The 21,190-nt window shown below is 48.0% G+C and overlaps 1 protein-coding gene across 10 annotated transcripts in view; it reads right to left on the bottom strand.

The window, feature by feature from the left end:
* Positions 1,655-21,190, bottom strand: part of PPIP5K1 (diphosphoinositol pentakisphosphate kinase 1) — a 44,013-nt gene continuing 24,477 nt past the window's right edge. For 3 of the 10 annotated variants that reach the window (XM_021407124.1, XM_021407125.1, XM_021407126.1), the window contains 6 exons: positions 19,670-19,792; positions 14,712-14,774; positions 12,001-12,180; positions 5,050-5,187; positions 4,491-4,604; positions 1,655-3,421 (listed from right to left, as the gene is read on the bottom strand). In XM_021407124.1, coding sequence (XP_021262799.1) covers positions 2,727-3,421; positions 4,491-4,604; positions 5,050-5,187; positions 12,001-12,180; positions 14,712-14,774; positions 19,670-19,792 — 1,313 coding nt within the window. In that variant the 3' untranslated portion in view covers positions 1,655-2,726. Of the gene's footprint in view, positions 3,422-4,490; positions 4,605-5,049; positions 5,188-12,000; positions 12,181-12,318; positions 12,503-12,576; positions 13,015-14,711; positions 14,775-19,669; positions 19,793-21,190 lie in introns of those variants that run through there. The other 7 variants (XM_021407127.1, XM_021407128.1, XM_021407129.1 and 4 more) reach the window with 7 other exon arrangements.

Here is a 21,190-nt window from a genome sequence, read left to right as displayed (position 1 = left end):
ACAGCCCTGCGGTGCCCAGCCAGGAGCCAGCAATTGGGCAGGGCGCGCAGCAGGGCCTCTGCTCCCAAGCTCCGGGCGCTGATGTGGCATCGCATGGCCCAGCCCTGGCGCAGCAGGAGGCCTCTGCGCTGCTGCACAACTCTTCCAAAGGGAAAGTCACTCATTTCAGCTCTTCTGCTCTTCTCAGCTGAAAATGAGGACAGCAGCCTGCTGCTCCTGCTGTGCCCAGCAGCAGTCAGGCTGGGCTGACGGCACCAGCTCCTCTGCTGCCTGGGGGCCCTTCGGAGGAAACACTGCACGGATGAATGCAGAGCAAAAAGAAGGCAGGGATGGGGCTGCAGCCCTCAGAAGAGGCTGCAGTGGTAGGGGAGTACACCACCACTTGTGCAGCACATCACATAGAGCTCAGGGCAGCTGCCAGAGCTGCTACTGACAAGAGAAGACCCACAGTTTCTGTGAGCCAGAGCTGACTGGCAGAGCTGATTTCCACTGCTGCTTTCCAGCTAAACAAGTGCACAGCTATGGCCACGCTCCTGCTAGCAGTGGCTGTGGCTACACACATATGTCCCAAAGGTGGGTAGACCAAGCACTGTCTAGCACCAGCCTGCAGAGGGGGGGTCCCCCACCAGCACTTCAGATAGACCAAGCAGCAAACACATCTACTCTGGGCTGTTCTCCAGGAAAAAAGAGGCAAAATCAGCCCAGCTGCCCAACCTGATGGCCAGCACTGTGCTCACAATAACCTGCAGCAGCCAACCGTGGGGCTGCCAGGGCCAGCACCATGCCCAGGCCCCTGCCCTACTCCCTAGTGCTACCCCTAGGAAGCAGGCAGGGCCCATACAGAGCCAATTCCCAGCGAAGTCCCTATAGTGGGAGCAAGGTGCTGGCACCAACTGGGCCCTCTGTGAGCCTGGGGAGGGCAAGAGCAGGGGAGAATTGCAGGAGCAGTACTCAGGCATTGCCTGAGGGCCCTGAGAAGGATCTGGAGAGCTACTCCGCCTCCAGCTTTCCACTGGCCAGCTCTCAGGACCAGGACACACCAAAGCCCAGCAGCTTCAGCGTGACAGGCGCAGGCCAGGGAAGCTGCTCATCCAAACCCGAGTGCCATGCTGCCAGTAAAAGCCAGAGCTCTTCCATGCAGCACATAGCAGGCCTTCTCCCAGATCCCAGCACAAAGCCCTGCAAAAAGGGCATAGGTTTCCTCCTGGTGTAGAGCTGCACTCAAAGCCGCTGTAAGACCCACTACATTTCGAGTGCAAACAGGCATCACCTGAAACATCCAAACTGAAAGGCAGAGTTGCTGGGCATGAGCAAGTGTCATACAGGATGTCCTTGGAACTGATGAGAAGGTTTGGACCAGGTGAAAGGAACCAAACACACTGCCCCAGCGTCTTCACTCCACAGCAAACCACCATGGGCTCTGGTCAGGCAGGACCTCTTCCCCAGTACAATCAGTTCTTCAAACAAGAAAGAAAAGAAGCATTTGGCTTTCTCAAGCAAAGCCTCATGTGTGTGCACTCACTTCAGCTGTGACTTGTCCTGACCATAGTTTCTTCTGCCTCCAGGATGGAAGAGAACAAGCAAGGCTTGCTGCCCTGAGCATCAGCAAGCTCTGGCACATACACACTGCTGCACTAGTCAGCAAAGACAGACACCAGACCCACAGCAGAGATTTACTGTGAACACACATCACAACACAGCACAGAGATCTTTGGGCAGAGCTTCACAAAAACGTATATCGTAGCTACAGACAAACACGCAGACTTGTCCATAAATACAGGAGGCGCAAGAGGCACAGCCCTGTCCTGCACTTAGGCTGTGGCAGGGACACCTGTGTCAGCGTTGCCCTCAGGCTTGTGCTCACAACTCATTTACATAAATATGTATTAAATATTTTTTCATTTTATATAGAATAAAGTTTTCTCCTTATTGGTTTCCAATAATCCTGATTTGCTCAAAAAGCAGTTTCTCTTAATTTCTGTCACCAAGAGTTCAAAGCTTTACCTCACATGACCCTTGGGGACTAGAAAAACCCGTGTGTGTCCTCCCTGCACACCTCTCTCTGGATGCATCCCTGGCTCCTGCCAGCCCAGCCCAGCAGGAAAACATTCAAGTCCACTCCAGAGAGAGGTTTTCTTGCAAGTAGCGGTCTTGAACCTGTTCTTCTCATTACTCTTCTTCTCACACTCACTCAGACTGCTTTCTCCTTTTCCTATTCTTCCCACTACTGCCTCTCTGGATCTGTTTCTGGCAGCCAGCGGTGGGGATCAAGAGAAGGAGAAGGAAAGAACAGAGAGGAGGCTGATGGTTGTGAAGAACCTGATTACTTTGAGCCCAGAATGCCATCCCTGAAGGCTACGGGCCTACTAATCTCCAGGGAGCATTTGTCCCCTCTGGACTCACCACTCCAAAAGCCTTGGCTCTACCAATCCTCTGCTGTCCCAGTGAGCGTACAGCCCTGGGGACACACTGAACCAACACAGTGCCACATCCCTGCTCAATGGAGGTGCATTTGTTGTTTGTTTAACATGGCAGATGGAGTACTGTCTCTTGCTGGATGGCAAAGAGCTAGCTTGTGTAGGAGCAGAGCAGACTCTTCCACAACTTGGAGTCCTATGGACTTGGGACATGGCTTGTTCCGTGGACAGCCATCTGCACGAAGTGCTGTACAGGAAGTTGGTTGCCTCCAGGCTAGAAGTGCTTGCAGTGTGCTGTCCAGTGAGCTGCTAGTTCTGCTCATCCTCCTGACACAGTGGCTGCAGCCCCTCCACACTTGTCTCAAGAGGCAGCAGTTGCTCCCAGCACAGCTGACCAGACAGAAGCTGGCCTGACAGAGCACTGTGCCCCACAGATGGTTCCTCGCTCACATGTTCTGGGTCCAACACCTCTCCCAAAAGCTCCTCTTCGCAGGGCACCAAGATGTTCTTGGCCAGCCCTGACTGATCCAGGCCAGTTGTTACCCCTAAATCCCCCTCACCTGCCTTCACCCTCTCCCCAGCTGGCTTCATCTCAGACTCTGCACCACTCTTTGGTTTCCCTACATTAATTGGCTCTAACATTTCCCCAGCTGAATCTTCTTCCAGCTCCACCACACTCTTCTCCTCTGGGTCAGAGTTCTCCTTTGCCAGCTCCTTCTTGCACAGTTCTGGGAACGCACCTGGCTCCAGGTCCTTGCTCCAGGTCAGTGTCTCTGGGGCACTGGGCTCTGTCACTGGCAACCCAGACGTGCCCACCTCCACACCAAGCCCTCCACTATCAGGCTGCTTCTCTCCTTGTTCAGGGGACTGGCTACTCAGCTGCTCCTCATTTCTTGGGGGACTGATGGAAAGTTTCTCAGCGAAGTTGAAACGAGTGCAGCTGTCCAAGGAGGTTGGGGAGGATGGGCCTGCACTGGAGACAGTACTGGAAGGGCCACTGCTGTCTGCAAAGAGGAAGAAAAATCTTAAACATTTAGCTGATACTTCCCTAGCCCAAAGCCTGAGCAAACCCAAGCTGTCGCCATCCCACAGTTCTACAAGAAATGGGTGAGGGTCACCTACATGCCACGCACCCTGGCAGGGGCTTGCAGCTGCTATTAGGTGTGCTTCTGGCAGCAGTTCAGCTGATGAAGACACAAGCACAAAAACTGCACTTACATCTTGTTATATAGAGCTACATTGCCATTATAGAGCAACATGAAACTTCATGTTGGGTATTGAGCAGAAAAGCTGTTTCTTTCATTCCCTCATTATTATGGGGCACCCATCTTCAGCCTCACTACCCTTGGATCCTGACACGCACAATCCCCGAATATTGAACTACAGTTGCCTTTGGAAGAAGAAATATTATTTCCCCACCAATGTCTGTTCTTGCCTTATGTTGTACAGTGAGTGAAACTACAGAACAGACTTAGATTATATCTAGTCCAATAAAAGGAAAAGGTTAAGGCATTCGCTGTTAAACTGTTTGATGAGTCTTTCCCTTTCAAGATGCAGTCATATCAGCAAAGGGGATAAACTATAGTCACCACTTCTGCAGAGACTGTGACTAGCAAGCAGTTACAGAAAAGCCCACAAGTGAAGAGTAAAATGGTAGACTATCCTATAGGCATCCTTGAGTGTGGCACGTATGTGGCTGGTGGAGTAAGGAAGGTGCTTCCACATGCTGACACTGGGTTGGCCACGTGTCATGGAGAAGCATAGAACTTGAGATGAAAATGAAGTGCATTTGGGCTCTCCATGTCCTATTGCACTCAGCAGAGGATGTCTGGAGAGACAACAACCATCCAACAGTAGATTTCCCTGTAATGTACAGTACTATAAAGAGCCCCTTCTCCATCTTTCTCTGAGAGCCTTCTAACAGGGCATATGACTTATTTTCCTTTTACCTACTCCCCCAGTGTGATTCTGTTCCATCAATGGCAAAGCATAAAAACCAATACTTGGCTTCTACCGTTTCACCTTCTTCTCCCCTCCCTCACCACTACCCGATCAAGAAGAGAGCACACTCACACCAAGGGGGCTTATCCGACCGCTGGCGCAGTGGGAAAGAGGATGATGACAGAATTCGCTGAGACATAAAGGGGTCCCCTGGTATCTGGCTGCCAATCATTGAATCAAACAAAGCTTCAAGAAAAAAATATACAGGTCAATAACATTCAGGCAGAGAGAAAACGGAATGGCCACAATGGATCAAACCAGAGTCTGCATACCCAACCAACCGCTAACAGACACTTGGGAAAGAGTTTAAGAGTGCACATACAGAGTTGTAACTGCCCCCAGCCCCTGGGAACCTGAGCCTCAGATTTCCCAAGCTTGAGTTTGTACCCATGTCGCTGTGCTGATCGGCTGCAGACAAACCCAGCCAACTACTTGTCCCTCGGGTGCGTGGCCTAGGATGGCTTTGAGCTGGATCCCACAGCTGACTCCTGGACTAGAACACCCTGGAACAGGTATCAGTGACTATGCTTATTGCACAGTCTGTCCCCACAATGTAAAAGACCAAAAGTCCTCAACTGCTTGCTTCGGCTCTGTTCTGCCCTACCCAGAGATGAGCCCACCTCATCAGTACCTGCAGTAGACTGAACATGTGATTCACTGCAACTCCTGCACACAGCCGTCAGGAACTCATTGACCTGTCGCAAAGATAGGGAGTTGTGCAGGGTCTCCAGGGGATAAATGGTGGGAACCATGGAACAGCCTTCAAAACCTGGAAAGAAACCCAATCAGAAAATGAATAGAGTAAACAGCAACCTAAACCTGTGCAGGATCACTCACGGCTTAAGGAGCTAGGGAATCAAACAACAGGCACACTCAGGTCTAAGGTCACCTTTTCTAGGCCAAGAAAATCACCAAATCACCATTAGGCAATCACATGCAGTTACAGACCTGAAAGCAAGCATCCAGGCATATGCAAAAGGAGGAGAAGGAGGAGGAAACCTCTAGCAGCAGCAAGGTTTGCTGCAGTGACTGTGTCTCTTTTGCTAAATTATCTGGTTATGAGGGAATACCTGGTGCAGTTCCACACAGCTTACAGAAGCTAAACAAAACTTGAGTGAAGTCAACAGAATTCCCAAGAAAAAACTCCCATCATCGGTAACACTCCAGCCTGCAACACAGACCACCCTCTGCCCATCAGTGAGTTACAGCGCACTGCTACCAATGCAAAGAGTGGGAAAAGAACCCCCCTCACAGCACATCCTCCAGTGCACGCCTGACAGGCCCCTCTCCGAAGCAAGGGCCAAGCAACTGTTTGAATCATGTGTCCCCAAAGACGACTTTGTTGTCAGCAAACCCTGAATTAGAAGTCATATCAACATTTAACAGACACCTGCTCAGAGCTAAGCTGCATCACAACCACTCACAAGAAATTCTTTGCTATTGAGTTGGCAGAGTATTACAGCAAAGCATCTTTCTCTTCATCCAAGCTTCTTGATAATGTTCTGTGGCATTAAGCCAACCTGGAACTGTCAGAGGAGCAAGGAAGAAACAAGAGTCTCTGGGCATATGGGAGTAGGGCTCCTTCTACTCCACTTGTCACGTTTAAAGATCTCTAAACTCCTTAAGCCCAGGCTTCCCACTCTGTGCACGCCAAGCTCCCTCTAACGAATTGAGAAAAGAAAAAAAGGAATTGAAACTGTTCCTACAGGTAGGAAAAATTACTTTGAAATGCAATAAAGTGCATTGGCTCTTGATGCACACATCAAAACTGCTGCTCAGCACACTGACAGGCTAAAATTGGTCCCTGCACCTAGCAAGGAGAGAACCTAGAGCACCCAGATTATCTGCTAAATATAGTCATTGTTCCAGTCTTTCGGTCACCTCCAGGTTTCATCAGATAATCTCTGCCCCAGTGCACTCATCTAACCCAGTTCTGCAAGAGGCAAGGAACCTGAGCCAGCAGCTGGTATTTAGAGTGACTACATGCCATACAAGGAGGCTGCAGACCAGACCGTCACCAGTTGGCAGTGCTGCACACATTCGCTACCATAACAGCCACTGGAGATGAAGAACCCTCCAGCCACCCAGAGGGGTTACCTATGCCACAAAGTGCTTGCAGGCAGCATTAATTCAAGTCATGAAGGATAACGAATCTTTGCCTAGGACAAAGGAATGGAAGACAGAAAAAAACACCACATTCTCTCTCTTGCTGAAAAGTCCGTCCTGAATATGGAAGAGTGTTTATTCATTATTTTCTCACAGACATCCTGAGAGACAAAGCTAAAGGAAAGTAGAGAGGTAAAGACTTTAAAGACTAGCAGACCGTAGATGGTGTTGGAGGAGCATAGGGGGAGGTTCATGTCAGCTCACAACAGAATCTGTCTTAAGAGAGACCAAAGTTGACTCAGCTATACAGGTCTCCAAAGAGAATGGAAAGTAGTTTAAATACAACATAGGGCAAAGCAATGTTGTTACAGGATACACTGGAGGCACTGACAGGGATGTGGGTGTACAGGCAACCCTCTAATAAAGAGGAGAAATCAAAGATCCAGCGTCAAAGGAAGATGTGACACTGACAACACTACTGATGTGACGTGACACACCCAGCCCCCAGAAGCGCCAAATGCCTGCACAGCTCTGCTCAGTGCTACGGAACCCCACTGCTCTCAGGCAAGTGGAGAAAAAGGCAGAAGTTCTCCTTCTCAAGGTGAAGCACTGTGATTTTCAAGCAAGCAGTCTCATTTTGAACACGGCAGCCCGCTTCCCTGCATGCTTCCCTTCACCTGCCAAACTGCTGCGGAGAGGCCAACCATAGCAGTCTGAAGCCACCACCGTAGTCCTCACTCAAATCACAGCAGCAAGAGGCCCCGGGAAGGACCTGATCACTGTTGCACAACACATGCTTATCAAAGAATCAGGAATGGGGAACATTCCCAACTGGACAGTCATCCTGTGCTACCAACTCCTGCCAGTGCCTTCTGAAGCTCTTTTTGTGGGGCCTGCAAGGCAGAAGTCTGTGATGGGGGCAATGGCACAACAAACTGAACAGAACTTAACTTTTGTACTAATTTTGTACTAAAGTCACACAGCAGCTCACAGAGGAACAAGTTTCACTTTTCATTTCATTCAGGTTTAACTACAGCTATAGTAGGAATGCAGAGGGCATTCTGTGTTCTCCAGCCAGGCGTGCCCTGCAGACAGAGGCACATGGCTGGGCTGTGCAACAAGAGCGGCTGAAAACGACTCCAAGGGCAGCCGTAATCTTCTCGGGGCAAGGACTACTGCATGGTTACGTCTCTCAAATTACTTTTCAGTAAAATGAAAAATCATCTGTTAAGAGTCAAATAAGCAAGACTTGGTAGTGGGAAAAACCTTAAGGTTCACAGATCAGAGGAGTCTGCTGAGCCCACATTACCTCAGATGTCCAAGGAGACTGAGGTGGGGAGCAGATGTGAGGGAATCTCCATTCCAAACTGATAACAGCATCGTGACACAGCAGCAGACAGCACAGAACTGCCTGGAGAGGCATTCTGCAGGCGAGAGCACACAAAGGTGCCATCTACCTACAGGATTACAAGTCCTGTTTAATTCTCCCAGGCAAGCTGAAAGCCTGGCCACAACACAGCTGAGTTAACTACATTCCACTTTGAGCTCTTCCCCACGCAGTTTCTTGCCACATGTCCACATCACATGTGCATGGCAGAGCAGCTACTGTGCTTAACTAAAGATTATGAGGAAGCCTTTCAACTGCTGAAGGAGACAGCGACTCTCCCCTTAACGTAAGGCTCTCAGAGTTGCCCAGTTACAACACAGTGTTTTTTAAGACTCGAATGAAAAGGGGACAGGGGAATAAGGACCCTTTTGCAGAGATCACCTCACATGCTACACCATATAAAGCCAATGGAGACCTGTACCTGTTTCAAGTCTTCCACTTAAACTAGAGAATCCCACACTTCTAAGAGATTTCAGCAGGCAGCAGGAACACACAGACGCAGCTCTTGTAAGCAGTTAGCAGATGACTCCAAAGGAGGAGTCAGGAAGCACCATCTTTTACATAGGCAACATGATGATGAATTCTGAAACTGCCAACACCTACTTCATGATTACGTGGCCAGAACTCCAAGCAAGTATACCAATCTCCAGCTGCATGCTTTATGCTGCATTACTCTACTGCTCTTTCATTGCAGATGTAACAGGTACTTTCATCTATTTACCTGAATCTCTCAGTCACCCTGAGGGCTTTATACTGGGAAAGGAGAAGAGCAAGACAGAAAACAACGTCTTGAACTCACTAGCATCTTCTTAATTACTACAGGTCCCAGAGGTCCCAGTCTAGAAGAACAAATAAAAGGGTGAAAATCCAAGAGGAAATTAGCACCATTTCTTTAAGTGGAAGCATCTAATTTGAAACAAAGTAAGACAAAGTTTCCTAAATTCTGTGTGTCCCAAAGAGACCAGAAGAATGTTTACTGATAAATATGAGTTGGGAAAGATGAGTTTATATGGAATGCAGTCCCCACTAGAATGAAATCAGCACTGGTGTGATTACCTCCTCAGATCTGGTAACTCAGCAGCTCAGCCAGGAACCAGCAGAATTACTAGCTATGAGCTGGAGCAGTCTTCAAGTAGTCTAAACAGCATATTCCTCAGCTTTACTGAACTTCAGCTGAGGTCTCAAATACAGCAAGGTCCTGTACCAGCAGAGCGGGCTACTGAAAAGAGAAAAGGTCCTTGCTGCTCCAGCAAGCTGGTAAGCAGAAAGCAGCCAAACTGCTGTCAGCCAACAAGGACAGAGGCCAAGGAAGGCTCAGGTGAGAAGTCTTTTAGGCCCAAAGCAACTGTTTTTGTGTATTATACTGTTACCTGACAGTTCTGAACATTAGTATATATATTTTCATTGGCAGAAGTTACCAAGTTACTACACGCTATCCAGCTGTGAGTTGGCATGGAGAGGTTGCCTGTTCCTGCGTAGTGGAAATCCTGAAAGCAAGAGGCAGAACAACAGCACTGATACATCCCCAGAGTTCCGCATGCCAAAGCTCTGTATGTCAGCTCCTCTGGAGCAAAGAAACACGCATCCCAGCCTCAGCACAGATTCTGAAAGGGATGGGAGGAAGCACACTCAGCAAGTTCCCCTCCAACATGCTCGGTCAGTCGAGCCGTATTTTGCTGGGAGAGCGCCAATATGCCACATGTATCCCTGTAGGTGTTTATATACGCGTACATAACGTGTACATGGACAAGGACTTTTGCTAGCCAGCCCTTCTAAATTTAAGTCTGCATAGTCAGCCTGCAGGTCTGTTCTAGTCAGCTCCTCCCTGCCCGCAGTGCCAGAAGTGTACACCCAAGATGGGCTGCAAGGCCAGACCGCACGTGGTGACTCCTTCCCCAGGACTGCAGTGACCAGCCCACTCAGAACCGTTCTGAACATGACGTAGCTCTTTCACGACATTCTCCAGTCTCCTCTTAAGCTCAGTTACGCTTTTAACACCCCAATGTAGTGTCGTGAGGAGTTTCACTCTGTTGTTGACTTTTTTTTTTTTTAAATCTCTTCTATTTGATGCTGCCTCTTACTTGGTCCATTAGAAACATCCCAGTTCTTGTGCTGAAGCAGAGGCTGAACTGCAGATCTCCACCACTCCTCTCCAGGCCACTCATACCACTACCAAAATCATCCTTCCCAGACTGCATATGTCTGCCTTTTCTGTATCTTTCCCAGAGGTGATGGTCAGCTCTACATGAAATTGGGGCAGTTTCCTCTTGTCACTCTACATGGATTTACTCTGAACATCACCTGCTGTTTCGCTGCCCAGTCGCTCACTATCCCATGGTCATTCTGTTTATTCACAGCTGACCCTTGCCGTTATTATCACTGTTATTCATTACCAACATGAACTCGCTCCACACCCTTCCTTTCCCAAACTAGATGAGCACAGATTCCCAGAGTGATCACTTCAAGGCTTAACTGTTGATCCTTCCAGCTATGGATGCCAAGCACATACTTTTATCTCCTTGTTTCTATCTTCTGCTTCCTTTCTTTGTTTGGGTAGAAGTACACCTGAGAGACAAGGAGAGGAGGGGAGTACATAGTTTTACAAAGGAGAAATTTGGACTTTCAGCTACAGAGACAGGAGAAACTTCTCTGAGAAGAACACCAGCAGGGGTTCCAAACATACTGATAAACTGTGGTCTGAATGGCAGTCAAATTGAGGAAACAGGAAAAAAAAGAACTCACTGAGTGGAGACATTTAATTTCCACATAGGAAACCTACTATGTTGATGCACAGAGCTCATGAGCTTGGTTGCATTAGAATAGGTGGCACAACCCAGCATCACGCTGCAATATTTAGAGTTTATCTGCCCAAAGTACTGAACTCATTTCTTCCCTCTACTGGAGCTCGCAGGAGAAGGTTGAGATCTGCAGCAGAGGAAGCTCAGCTTTGGCTTTGGAGCCGTCTGCTTTGTTCCAGTATCTCATCCCTTGAAGCAGTTTTGATCCTCTTTAGTATTTGTTGCTAGGAGACCAAGGATTGTCCTAGTTATAGATGAAAAGCAACTGCCATCTCCAAGCTGCCTACTTGACAGAAAGGGCTGTATCAAGAATAAATAGACTGTATATAGAAAAATCCTCTTTTCCAGGCTTTGAAAATGCTTGATCCTGTTGCTTCACTACCTGAAAAGCTGTACTGTGTCTGCCTCTGCCACATACGGGTCTGAATGAAAAAAAGAACTCCATGCATCACACCACACATTCAGCAAGCCACATGCACCGAGCAGGTTTTATGGTGCAGCCCTTGCCAGATGCCCCTCTCAGAGGGGAATCTTCTGCTTGTTTTAGCAACACTGAGACCTCAATGCATCACTTCCCACCTGTGCCAGAGGTGGACAAATACCCAAGAAACACTGATTTATAACACTTAGATTCAATACTGGAATCCCCTACCTCCCCCAACTAGACACATGACACACTGCAAACATCCTGACAGGTGAAACAGATGCCATGCAATGCAGACGCACAGAAGCTCAGCGTCTACCCTAGCTTAACTTGGTCTCTCTAAACAATACAGTCCCACAAGCACTCACTTCCCCTAAATTTACACAGCAAGTTCATTCACTCTGCATGTGATCAGCTGCAGTGCCTCCTTAATCTCCTTCCACACTCTCAACCCTTTGGTTCCTCCATCAATAAGGGGACACTAAGCAACACACTGCTGAGACCTGGGCAGGTGCATCATGTCAGCAGGACACCACGCTGGCAGGAAAACAGCATTTGCAGAAAGCTTATTGGCTTACCCTGGATAAAGGAAGAAGGCAATGAACAATTGCCCAGGATGGAAAGAGCAGAGTTAGAGCTAAACAAAGAGCACTGGCTCCACGTGGAACGGCTGCTCCTAAGGCTACAAAACTGCCAGTGCAACAGCCCACACGCCTTTCTGCAGCAGCAATCCAGAGATGTAAGGGATGCAGTGAGGGGAAAGGCTTTCCTTTTTTAGAAGCAAAGCATACTTTGCATTCTCAAGCAGACAGTGGTCCCTGCTCAGCTCTAAGAGAACAGGACCAAGGCAGCTGCAGCGTGCAGTACCGTAAAGACACTCCAAGTCATCCTGCCCTGAGATCAGCCAGCTCCTGAAGAGGCGCAGGTGGTAGGAGCACTGCTGGAGGTGATGGGCTAGAGTGGCATCCAGGGAGATGTTCCGGCTCGTGGCATAGTCAGAGGAAAAACGGCGCAGCAACTGGGCAACGTGGTGGTGCTCAAACGCATCTGGAGGAAAGGGGCCATAAAGAGTGAGAGGAGCGGGGAGGTGCAGCTGAGAAACAGAAAAAAAAAAAATGTAGAGATGTAGGAAATGGAGCTGCCAGCAACGGGGCTGCTGCGCAGGAGGAGACCCACATCACGCATTAGAGCCCCGTCCCTCCCGCACTAAGAAGAATAGGAATACCCTCAGTTCTACATACCCCAAATCGTAAGGCAGCAGGGCAGGCTCCCGACTGAGCCAGCCTCTGCCCAACACAGTGCAGCGCGTGGGCAGTCCCACCACAAGCTGATTAGCAAGGTTTCATCTTTGTAAGTGGAAGTCTGACAACTGAAAAAAATCCAGGACACATTCTAAGTCCTGTACACTTCGGGTTCAGCAACGTAAGAATATCATCCCAGACTCACCCTCCCAGTGGAGACAAGAAATCCAGACTGCCAACAAAGCACAGAGTCCTGCATCCAAACACAGCCAGTCACTTCATCAGATGCAGGAGAACAAGTGACCTGACACCAAACGACCAGAGGCAGCACAAGGTATGCTGGGGGACAGCATGGCTTGACTGAGAACACATTGTTAGTGTGCGTGGGGAAAAAAAAAACAAAAAGAAGTGCTGACCTACCTTCTTGAAACTTTCAAGACAGCCCTGTGCAATCTTTTGTGATGTTCTTGCTATCGCATGTCAGACAAGATCCTAACCCACAGGCCTGTCTTCTCTATTCATGCAGCCTCAAGACTCATGTCCTGCTGCCAAGACTCGTGAGATCAGGTCATAAACCATCTGGCCTGTGCTTGTCCACTGCTCTCTTCCACCCATCCCATCTCACCAAGTAGAGGCAACTCTTTAGAAAAAAAAAATATCCAGATTTTGGGCTATGAATACACTTTTGTGTCCTCAGGCAAGTGGCTCATGTGGCTAAACATCTTTCCCATTAAAACCAGTGCTACCCCTATGCCAGACTTCAAGCTCACACCTGCTGGACATCTGTTTTCTTGATTAAGAAGCACTTTGCCGTTAGAAATATTCACTGGGTCCTTGGGAAAAACCTCATGCTCAGTTTCACTTTATTATACTTCTGTGGGACGCAGTTGCTTTACAGTACAGTTCAGGAAAGACTAGTGCTTGGTACAAGTTCTGCTGACAAGATAGAACGATTCATCCTGCTGACACACACCATGCTTCCTCAGATGGCACCTAGACATACAAGCAAACTGAGCAGCTGGCCACTCCGGGAAAAACAAAACCAAGCAAACTGAAGGTAGGTTCCCTTTAGATAGCTGAAACAATAACACCACATTTAGCTGCTCCTTCCTCTTTCATCTTTCCCAGAACTTTGGTCTTTGTAACAGTCCTCAGGGCTCCTTTCACACTCCAGATCACACAGAGCAGAAGTTCTCCATACTTATTAAGAACAGGATTTCAGAAGCAGCACTGATCACACAGGACAGAAATGCTTAACCTGGTATCTTTTCATGATCTGCTTTGGTTCTAAGTTGTCTCACCAGGAGGAATATGAGTTATGGGTAGGAGCGATGCTATGAAACAAACATTTTCAAAAGCCTCTATGCAAGACTTGGATAATAAAGCAGATTCCTTGAGCTACTATTTAACACAGCTAGTGGTCTTTAACCTCAAAAGACCCACAGTTCCAGTGACAGGTTACTAGCAGTATGAAGCAGAGATGGTGAATAAACATAGGCACTGTCAGACATCCTTCCCTACCAAGCCTTGTCATAGCTACCAGCATGACAGGAGTGAGGACGGTGAAGTTGCACTGTGGCATGCTGCTGATCTCCTATTTCAGGAAGGTGGCAGGCCCAAGTCAGCACTGTTCACCAGCAGCAGATGGAACTTCTGGAGAGACACCATTCCCAGGAAAGCAGCTGCAGGAAAGGTGAGACTACTCCCACCAACACCACCGTGCTAGGTTGGGCCCTTGGTTACTCCAAACAAACCAGTTTGCAAATAGAAATACTGGTGGCCTCATAGTCTCCTAAGATCACCGTGCTAAGGAATGCTGCTAGCACCTCCCACTCTCCCATCACAGACTGCACTTTTCCAGGATCTCTTCTTGTTTCGGACCTGAAGATCTGCAGTGTAGAAACTGAGGGCCTAAGCTGCTGGTGCTCTTAGGATATGGAGTAGACATCCCCCCACACACCTCAGATCCAAAGGCATTCTTCCCACAACCTCCACCCCCGGCAAGGCAGGGCTAGAGAAGGCCTTAATGTCAGCAGTGGAATTAAAGGCTGCTTTAGGAGTTCCATTCACAGTCACTGCTCTTGATTATTCACCTGGGACACAAATGCAGTCTGACAGTCCTCCCACAAACAGCACAGGAACCACTCTAAGCAGTAACAGCAGATGAATGAACAAGTTAGTCACGAGGAGACAATGGGGGAAGATGAAGCATGGACACCAGGTACACAGACACGCAAGAAACCACGAGAAGGCTGAGAGTATGTGCAGAGAGGAGAACTGAATGTGAGCATGGGGTTAGAAGTGTGAGGGAACGTCAAATCAAGGAAGCAAACGTACCATTAGTCGGATGCTTTGCAAACGACACAGAAAATCGTTTTACGGCTGGCATAGACAAGAGCTCTGAGGAAATAAAAACAGATCATCTCAGTTAACAGCCTGCCTCTACGGATCCCCCGAGCTTCGCATGCTTGCCTCTGCCCTTTCAGGTGCACCTCCTGCTGGACCCCCATAACACACTGCCACTGGCACTGCTGTTGTACCCCGGGCATGTTCTGCCTGCAGGTTTGAGGGAAGCTCTTGGGTTCCTTGCACACTATCAGCTCTCTGCTTCCCTTGCACTGTCCTGTCAGCGTCTCTCCTGGCTCTTCAAAGACATCAGTGGCACTCCCTCCATCACAGACAGCAGTCCATACCTTCCCACCACACTTCCAGCCATCTTGATAGCAACCCAGGCTCAGTTCAGTGAGAGATGCAATGAAGCCACACTCACAGCCACAAAGCTGTACCAAGCAATGAGCAGCACCACCAGGTATCCCAAAGCCCTGGAACTATAGTCCTCAGGATCCACCACTGCCCAAAGAAAACAGACTGTTCTGCAGAAGAACTGAACAGCCTTGGCACTACTAAATGCACCTCAAAACAGCCTCTTAATGCAAGCTAAACAGAGCCATTATGAATCTAAAAGTTAAATCAGTGACATAATTAGATAGCAAACAAAAGACCCAAGAAGACGTATCTCTGCAGTTCTGCTGCTCAAAGCGTGTCAGTACAGAAGAGGTTCTGGGATACACTGGTCAGACTGGTCCTCAGGCCTCCCCTGGCCATGAATCAGACCAGACCAAGTTCTCATAGAAATCACACATCAGAAGTCAGGGCAAGGATAGTCTCCATGTATCTGATGGGGCACAAATGGATGAGTTTATGGACTAGTCTCCATATGCTCAAAAAAGAAAAAAAAAAAACCACCCCTTCAGTTTATTCCCCACTCTGGGAACTCCTCTGTTACTACAGAAATAATGGCCTGGATCAGACCACCTGGATGCAGGATCTGGAGGGAGAACCCAGCCAATCATACCTTTTGCTACTATTCAGGACCTAAGGATGTCATTTCTATTTAATGCATTTGTTCTACCTAGTCAGTGAAGTCTGTATGCATGCCTGTCTCTGTATATTGAGGTTAGGAGATTCACATACCAGTTATGCTTCTATACCCTACACTGTGCTTCTCTATTTACACCCACTGACTTGCCCACATAATATGCTTAAATCAGCTCTCAAAGTTGCTTCAGTTTTCCTTTGCAGCATGACAGCCTTAAAAAAAAAAAAAAGGTGTTTATTTTTCTCTTTTTAAACTCACAAATAGATGGCAAAGCTCTTTACATGTGTCCTTTGAGAACTGTGGGAGCCCTGGTGCTGCTGTCACTCAGCTGGCAGCCACCATCATTCCACCTAAATCTCCTTTCTGCCTTTACAAGAACAGCAGTTTAGATGGTGCTGCAACATAGGCTACTGGATCCCTGGATTCAGACAACTGAACTTCAAAGCATCACTATCACGGGAACTTCCTTCAATGTGAGTTTGGGGCACAACCCTCCACCGAAGCATTCCTTAGCCCTCTTCCAGTCCCAAGCAAAAGGACTCAAGAAATTAGGGCCACTTCAGTTTCACCTAAGGAAGTCTTCAATGAAGTGCCACAAGCCATGCACCCTATGTTGAAGCATCACAGCCATGAAAAATGTCAGAGTTTGTGCAAAGATGTGCTCCAAAATCTGGAGACTTCTTAAAAGATTTTTTGCCTGACGACTGGGAAAAAGGTCTTGATATGAGTGTACTCCAAGAGTCTGCAGAAGCCATGTCACTTACTGCATTCAGCTCTGGCAGTGTTTGGCTTTAATGCTGAGGTTTATCATTTCATTGGTGCTCATTTAAAGGGAAAGACCCAGAACAAGGGCTTACCTCACATCCCACACTACCTTCCACCGGAGAGAAATGCCCTTCTACCTCCTACTTGTCTTTCCCAATTCCTCACTGAAACGCTATAATGTGATGGAAAGTACAGCAACAAAAGCAGGGTGGCAAAGTCTTTGGCTGCAGCAAATGAGGACAAGCCCAAATGCAGCAGCCGTAGACACAGAAATGAAAGAAAAAAGCTGCTTTCCTTTAGAAGGCCTCAGGGAGACAGGGATCTCCAGCAAGATCTCCCCCCCCCCACTGCCAACCCTTAAATGAGGGACTGGAAAGGGGTGGACCCTGGCTCCAGCCCTTCTGTCACTCAGTGCATTGCTTGCACCTGAGCTGGCCCTGTCTTCCCCCCAGGTGTTCCATCAGTGCTTCAGGCCATGACTCAGCAGTTCTGCTACACTCAGTTACTATTATTGCAGCAGAGCACTGGTAGCACAGGGTGCTGTAGCACACTAAGAAATATGAAAAATGAAATGTAACATCTAGATGAATAATTCTAGGCTATGTTAGTCACACGTTAGTTAACTAAGTCTGACTTTTAAGTACTTGAGTGCACAGCTGCATCTCAGGACACAGAACACAGAATTTAGGCTAACACAGCAGGAACGTGCCCTGGGCCTTGTCTGCAAGGGGCCAGTTGCAGGCACGCTCCTACTACACAGCTGACAGAGAAAGGCAGCATTGCACCAGGACCGAACAAAATCTGTCCTGGTACTAGCTGGGTACAGAACAAGCAGCCTTTGACAATTTTCCCTGAGAATCAGTAACTGCCTTTGGACCTATGGTGCTTGCTTGTTGTGGAAGAAAATCAGTCAGTGTCTTAGCTGGCCTTCTCAGTGTTTCTTGTGGTATTCATACCCCTGTCCTGTGCCAAACACCACGAGATTCTATTCTGGGACCCATGGTCAGCCAGCACTTGCTGCTTTCAGCAGCTCAGGCTTATGCAGCAGGGCTTGACAAATCCCTCCAGTTCACCCTCCTTGTCTCTATCACACAGCCTGGTGCGTGCTACGAAGCTCTCTGAAGAGGTGAAAAGCAATGCAGTTTTCTCTTGCACTGAAAAGCAGCACAGAAAGCCAGTGTACATCATGTCCTCTGTACAGCAGTGTTCATGGGGTTCCAGCAGATCTCAGAATGGGTAACATCTTCCCACCCTGATACGTTAAGCCTTCTTCCTTGCCTCAAACGCTGGACAAAAATCTAAACCAACCTCCTGTTTTCCCTCAAGGCCCCAAATTATTGCCTTAGTTATTGCCTCGCTTCGTCCCACACTGGTGTAAGTGTTTAGTATGAGCCCGATAGGAAGGACACTTAAGACTCTGTAGCAAATATTGATCCATTCAAACACTGGCAAACCCCAGTGGTTTAGCACTGGGCACAGCATGCTATGCAGACCCCATCCACGGAGAGGCTTGTCCTGTGCTGTGTAACTCAGTGATCTCAGTATCTGAAAGGACATCTTTTTTTCTTGTGGTAGTTCTGACAAAGAGTATTCACAGAATCATGGAATGGCTTCATTTGGAAAGGACCCTTAAAGGTCTAGTTCAACCCCTCTGCCATGGGCAGGGGCATATTTCACTGGATTAGGTTTCTCAAAGCCCCTATTCTCAACTCAGCTTTGAATGTGAGAAGTAGCAAATGAATTATTCATTCTGTTTTGTTTGCGGACATGGCTTTTACCTCAACTATTAAATTGTCTTTACCCCAACCCATGAGCTTCCTTACTTTTACCTTACCACTTCCCTAGCCCATCCCACTGCGGGGTAGTGAGCAAGTAGCTGCATGGGACTTGGCTGTCTGCTGGAGTTAGACCACGATGGAGGAGAATCACCTCCCTTCATGTGCTTCCCATGCTTCTTTTTATGGATGTTGTGGAAGTCCCATCCCTGGAAGTGCTTAAGGCTGGACTGGATGGGCCTCTGGGCAACCTGGTCTAGCGGGAGGTGTCCCTGCCCAAGGCAAGGGCATTGCAAATGATGGTCTTTAAGGTCCCTTCCAACCCAAATCATTCTGTAATTCTACAATGCTGTATAGCTAAGGATGTGGTTGGCTCTCTGGTGTGCAAGTGCATACTGCAGACAAATATCTGATTTTTAGTCCATCAGTCTCCTTAAGTCCTTCTCTGCAGGACAGCAGGGCTGTTCTCAATCAATTCATCACCTGATCTACTCTAATCAATACCTGACAGAGTCTTTCTGGGATCATAACGAACACTTTCACTGGTACATTAAATCTCTACAACTCCTCCAGAATACCTCAGTCTTCTCCTGTGCTCCAGTTTCCTTGAAAGTAGCAGCAGTCTCTCTGCTTCTCAATGCATAATTCACTTATACCATCTGGAGATAAATCCTCATCTGACAATATCCCTTCATCCAGGCACACCAAGCAACAGCTGCACTCATGATCCAAATACATCTTACCAGACTGTCTTGCTGACCTTTACAGCAGTTCCTACAGCAATAACTCAAACTTAGAGCCCTTCTGCGGTGTTTTGTCCAAGCACACCACTTACCACAGGCCTATCACACCTATTGCACTGCTTTCTGACAGCTATTTCAGATTCCTCTGCATGCCCAGCACACAGCTAGGGACTCCAGTACTCAACTTGTTTCCCTCAGCACATCACATTGCCCCATCTTCTGTAGGCTGAGGATTAATGTCTCAACAGAACCTTGGTTTACCACCAGTAAGGTCAGCAAGGTAAGCAAGATGATTTTACGTGTACCAGGACAAACCTATTTCATACCTAGACCAATAATCCTTCCTCCACACCAGCAAGCAGTATTAAAATGCCAGAGCAAAACCAGCCCCCAGCACTGCTATACATCAGCAGTACCATACATCGACATACAACTCCTCACACAGTGTCAGCCCCTGCCTTGTCCTAGCAGGGACGGCAACTTCATGGGATATGACAGAATGCATTACTGTAGATGAGGTGAATATACACGTCCGACTGTGTCACTCTTCTTTGCAGTCTAAGTCTCTGCCTTAGTAGCACCCTGAGACACCAAAGGCCACAAATTAACCTGCTGCACAGAGAACACACATACCGTCTTTGTATGTCAGGCTGCTGGCAAACTTTTTGCCATGGCTGCGTGCGTAGTCCTGAAGGTTGGGGGCACTGGAGGAGCCTCCCAGCACAGTGGTGCTAAACAGCCCGGTGCATTGTGACCCTGGAAAGGCATGGAAGGTGTTAGTATGACATCTCCACACCATGCAACTACAGAAAAGCAGTGTTAGTTGAAGAATGAGGAATAAACTGCCCGCTTTAGAGGCAATCCCAGGAAATACATGATGCTGGAGAAGTATGGGAAGGCAGTATTCCCCATTCTGAATTCAGCAGTGCCAAATGCACACCAGGTAGCCCAATATTCAGCTCCAGGAAAGTTCCCAACTCCTTCCAATGGTTTATTTCCCTCTGGCTCTTCCAACCTAATCTAGGAAAAACCTCCTGACACCTGTCAGCAAAACCAAGTACTCCTGTCAGAAAAGACAGGATGCAGATCTCTGATGTTCATGTCACACGACGTCACTTTTCTGCTCTCCTGTCCTTTCTCTTTGGAAGGTCCTTCTTCTGCTGGAAACTGAGAAGAAAGAGCTACCTATATATAATACATTTCAGTATGTTGAAACTGTTGCTGCAAATGAGGATTAATCACTCTGTCAACCAGTAAGGAAAACAATGGGACCAGAGAGCTTTCTTTCACACCCACTTGGTCATGCACTGACTCCAGAGTCAGTCCAAGTGTTTTGCGAATGACCTTACAAAGCACCAGAGGCACACACAGCGTGGAGCTTTGTTTACCCTAAGGTAAGGAAGAAGGCATGCATTACGGTCTCATGCACAGGAGAGCAACCCAGGAGCAGTGCCTCTGGTAAGTGCTGGTGTTTGCGCAGCATTTTTTACAGTGGCTTGACATTATGTGACATTTGGGGAATGGCTGGGTATTTGAAACAGGACTCTTTCAACCACAGAAAGCAATTGTGTGAGGAAAAAAACAACAACGTACTATTGGAAAGATAAAACCACAGATTGTCTATAAATTCCTTGTTCATCCGCCTTGATACTACATTCTGTAAATACCATCTGCTAAAAACATTACTCCCACATACCTTGCTTCCCGAAACAAGCAGGTTGATCTTGCTCCACCTCGTCTGCCAGGACAAGAAGCCTGACATACTGCTTACTGGTATTTAAGTGGAACAGTGCATCTGTTATTACTGTGAAAAAAAAGTCTTCCTATAGTGGAAGCAGCTCTTGGTTCTAAAACGCAGCGTGATTTAGGTTGGAAGGAAACCCTGGAGGCTTCCAGCTTGGATCAGCTTGCTAGGATGCGTCCCATCAAGGTTTGCATACCTCCAAGGAAGGAGATTGCAGGAAAATTCCACGCCCCTGTCCCAATATATGGTGTGCTTGTGTTGAAAAATTAGTTCCTCCAAGGTAATTGGAATTCCCTATGTTGCAACTTCTATCTGTTGTTTCTCATCCTATCACCATGTGTCCTGGAGCAGACTCTGTCTCCTCTGTCATCTCCTGCTCGGATGGCTGAACAGCATGAAGGTCTCCACCA

This window comes from Numida meleagris, chromosome 9, assembly GCF_002078875.1.
Source record: "Numida meleagris isolate 19003 breed g44 Domestic line chromosome 9, NumMel1.0, whole genome shotgun sequence".
Classification (NCBI taxonomy): Eukaryota; Metazoa; Chordata; class Aves; order Galliformes; family Numididae; genus Numida; species Numida meleagris.
This window is presented reverse-complemented; position numbering and strand designations above follow the sequence as displayed.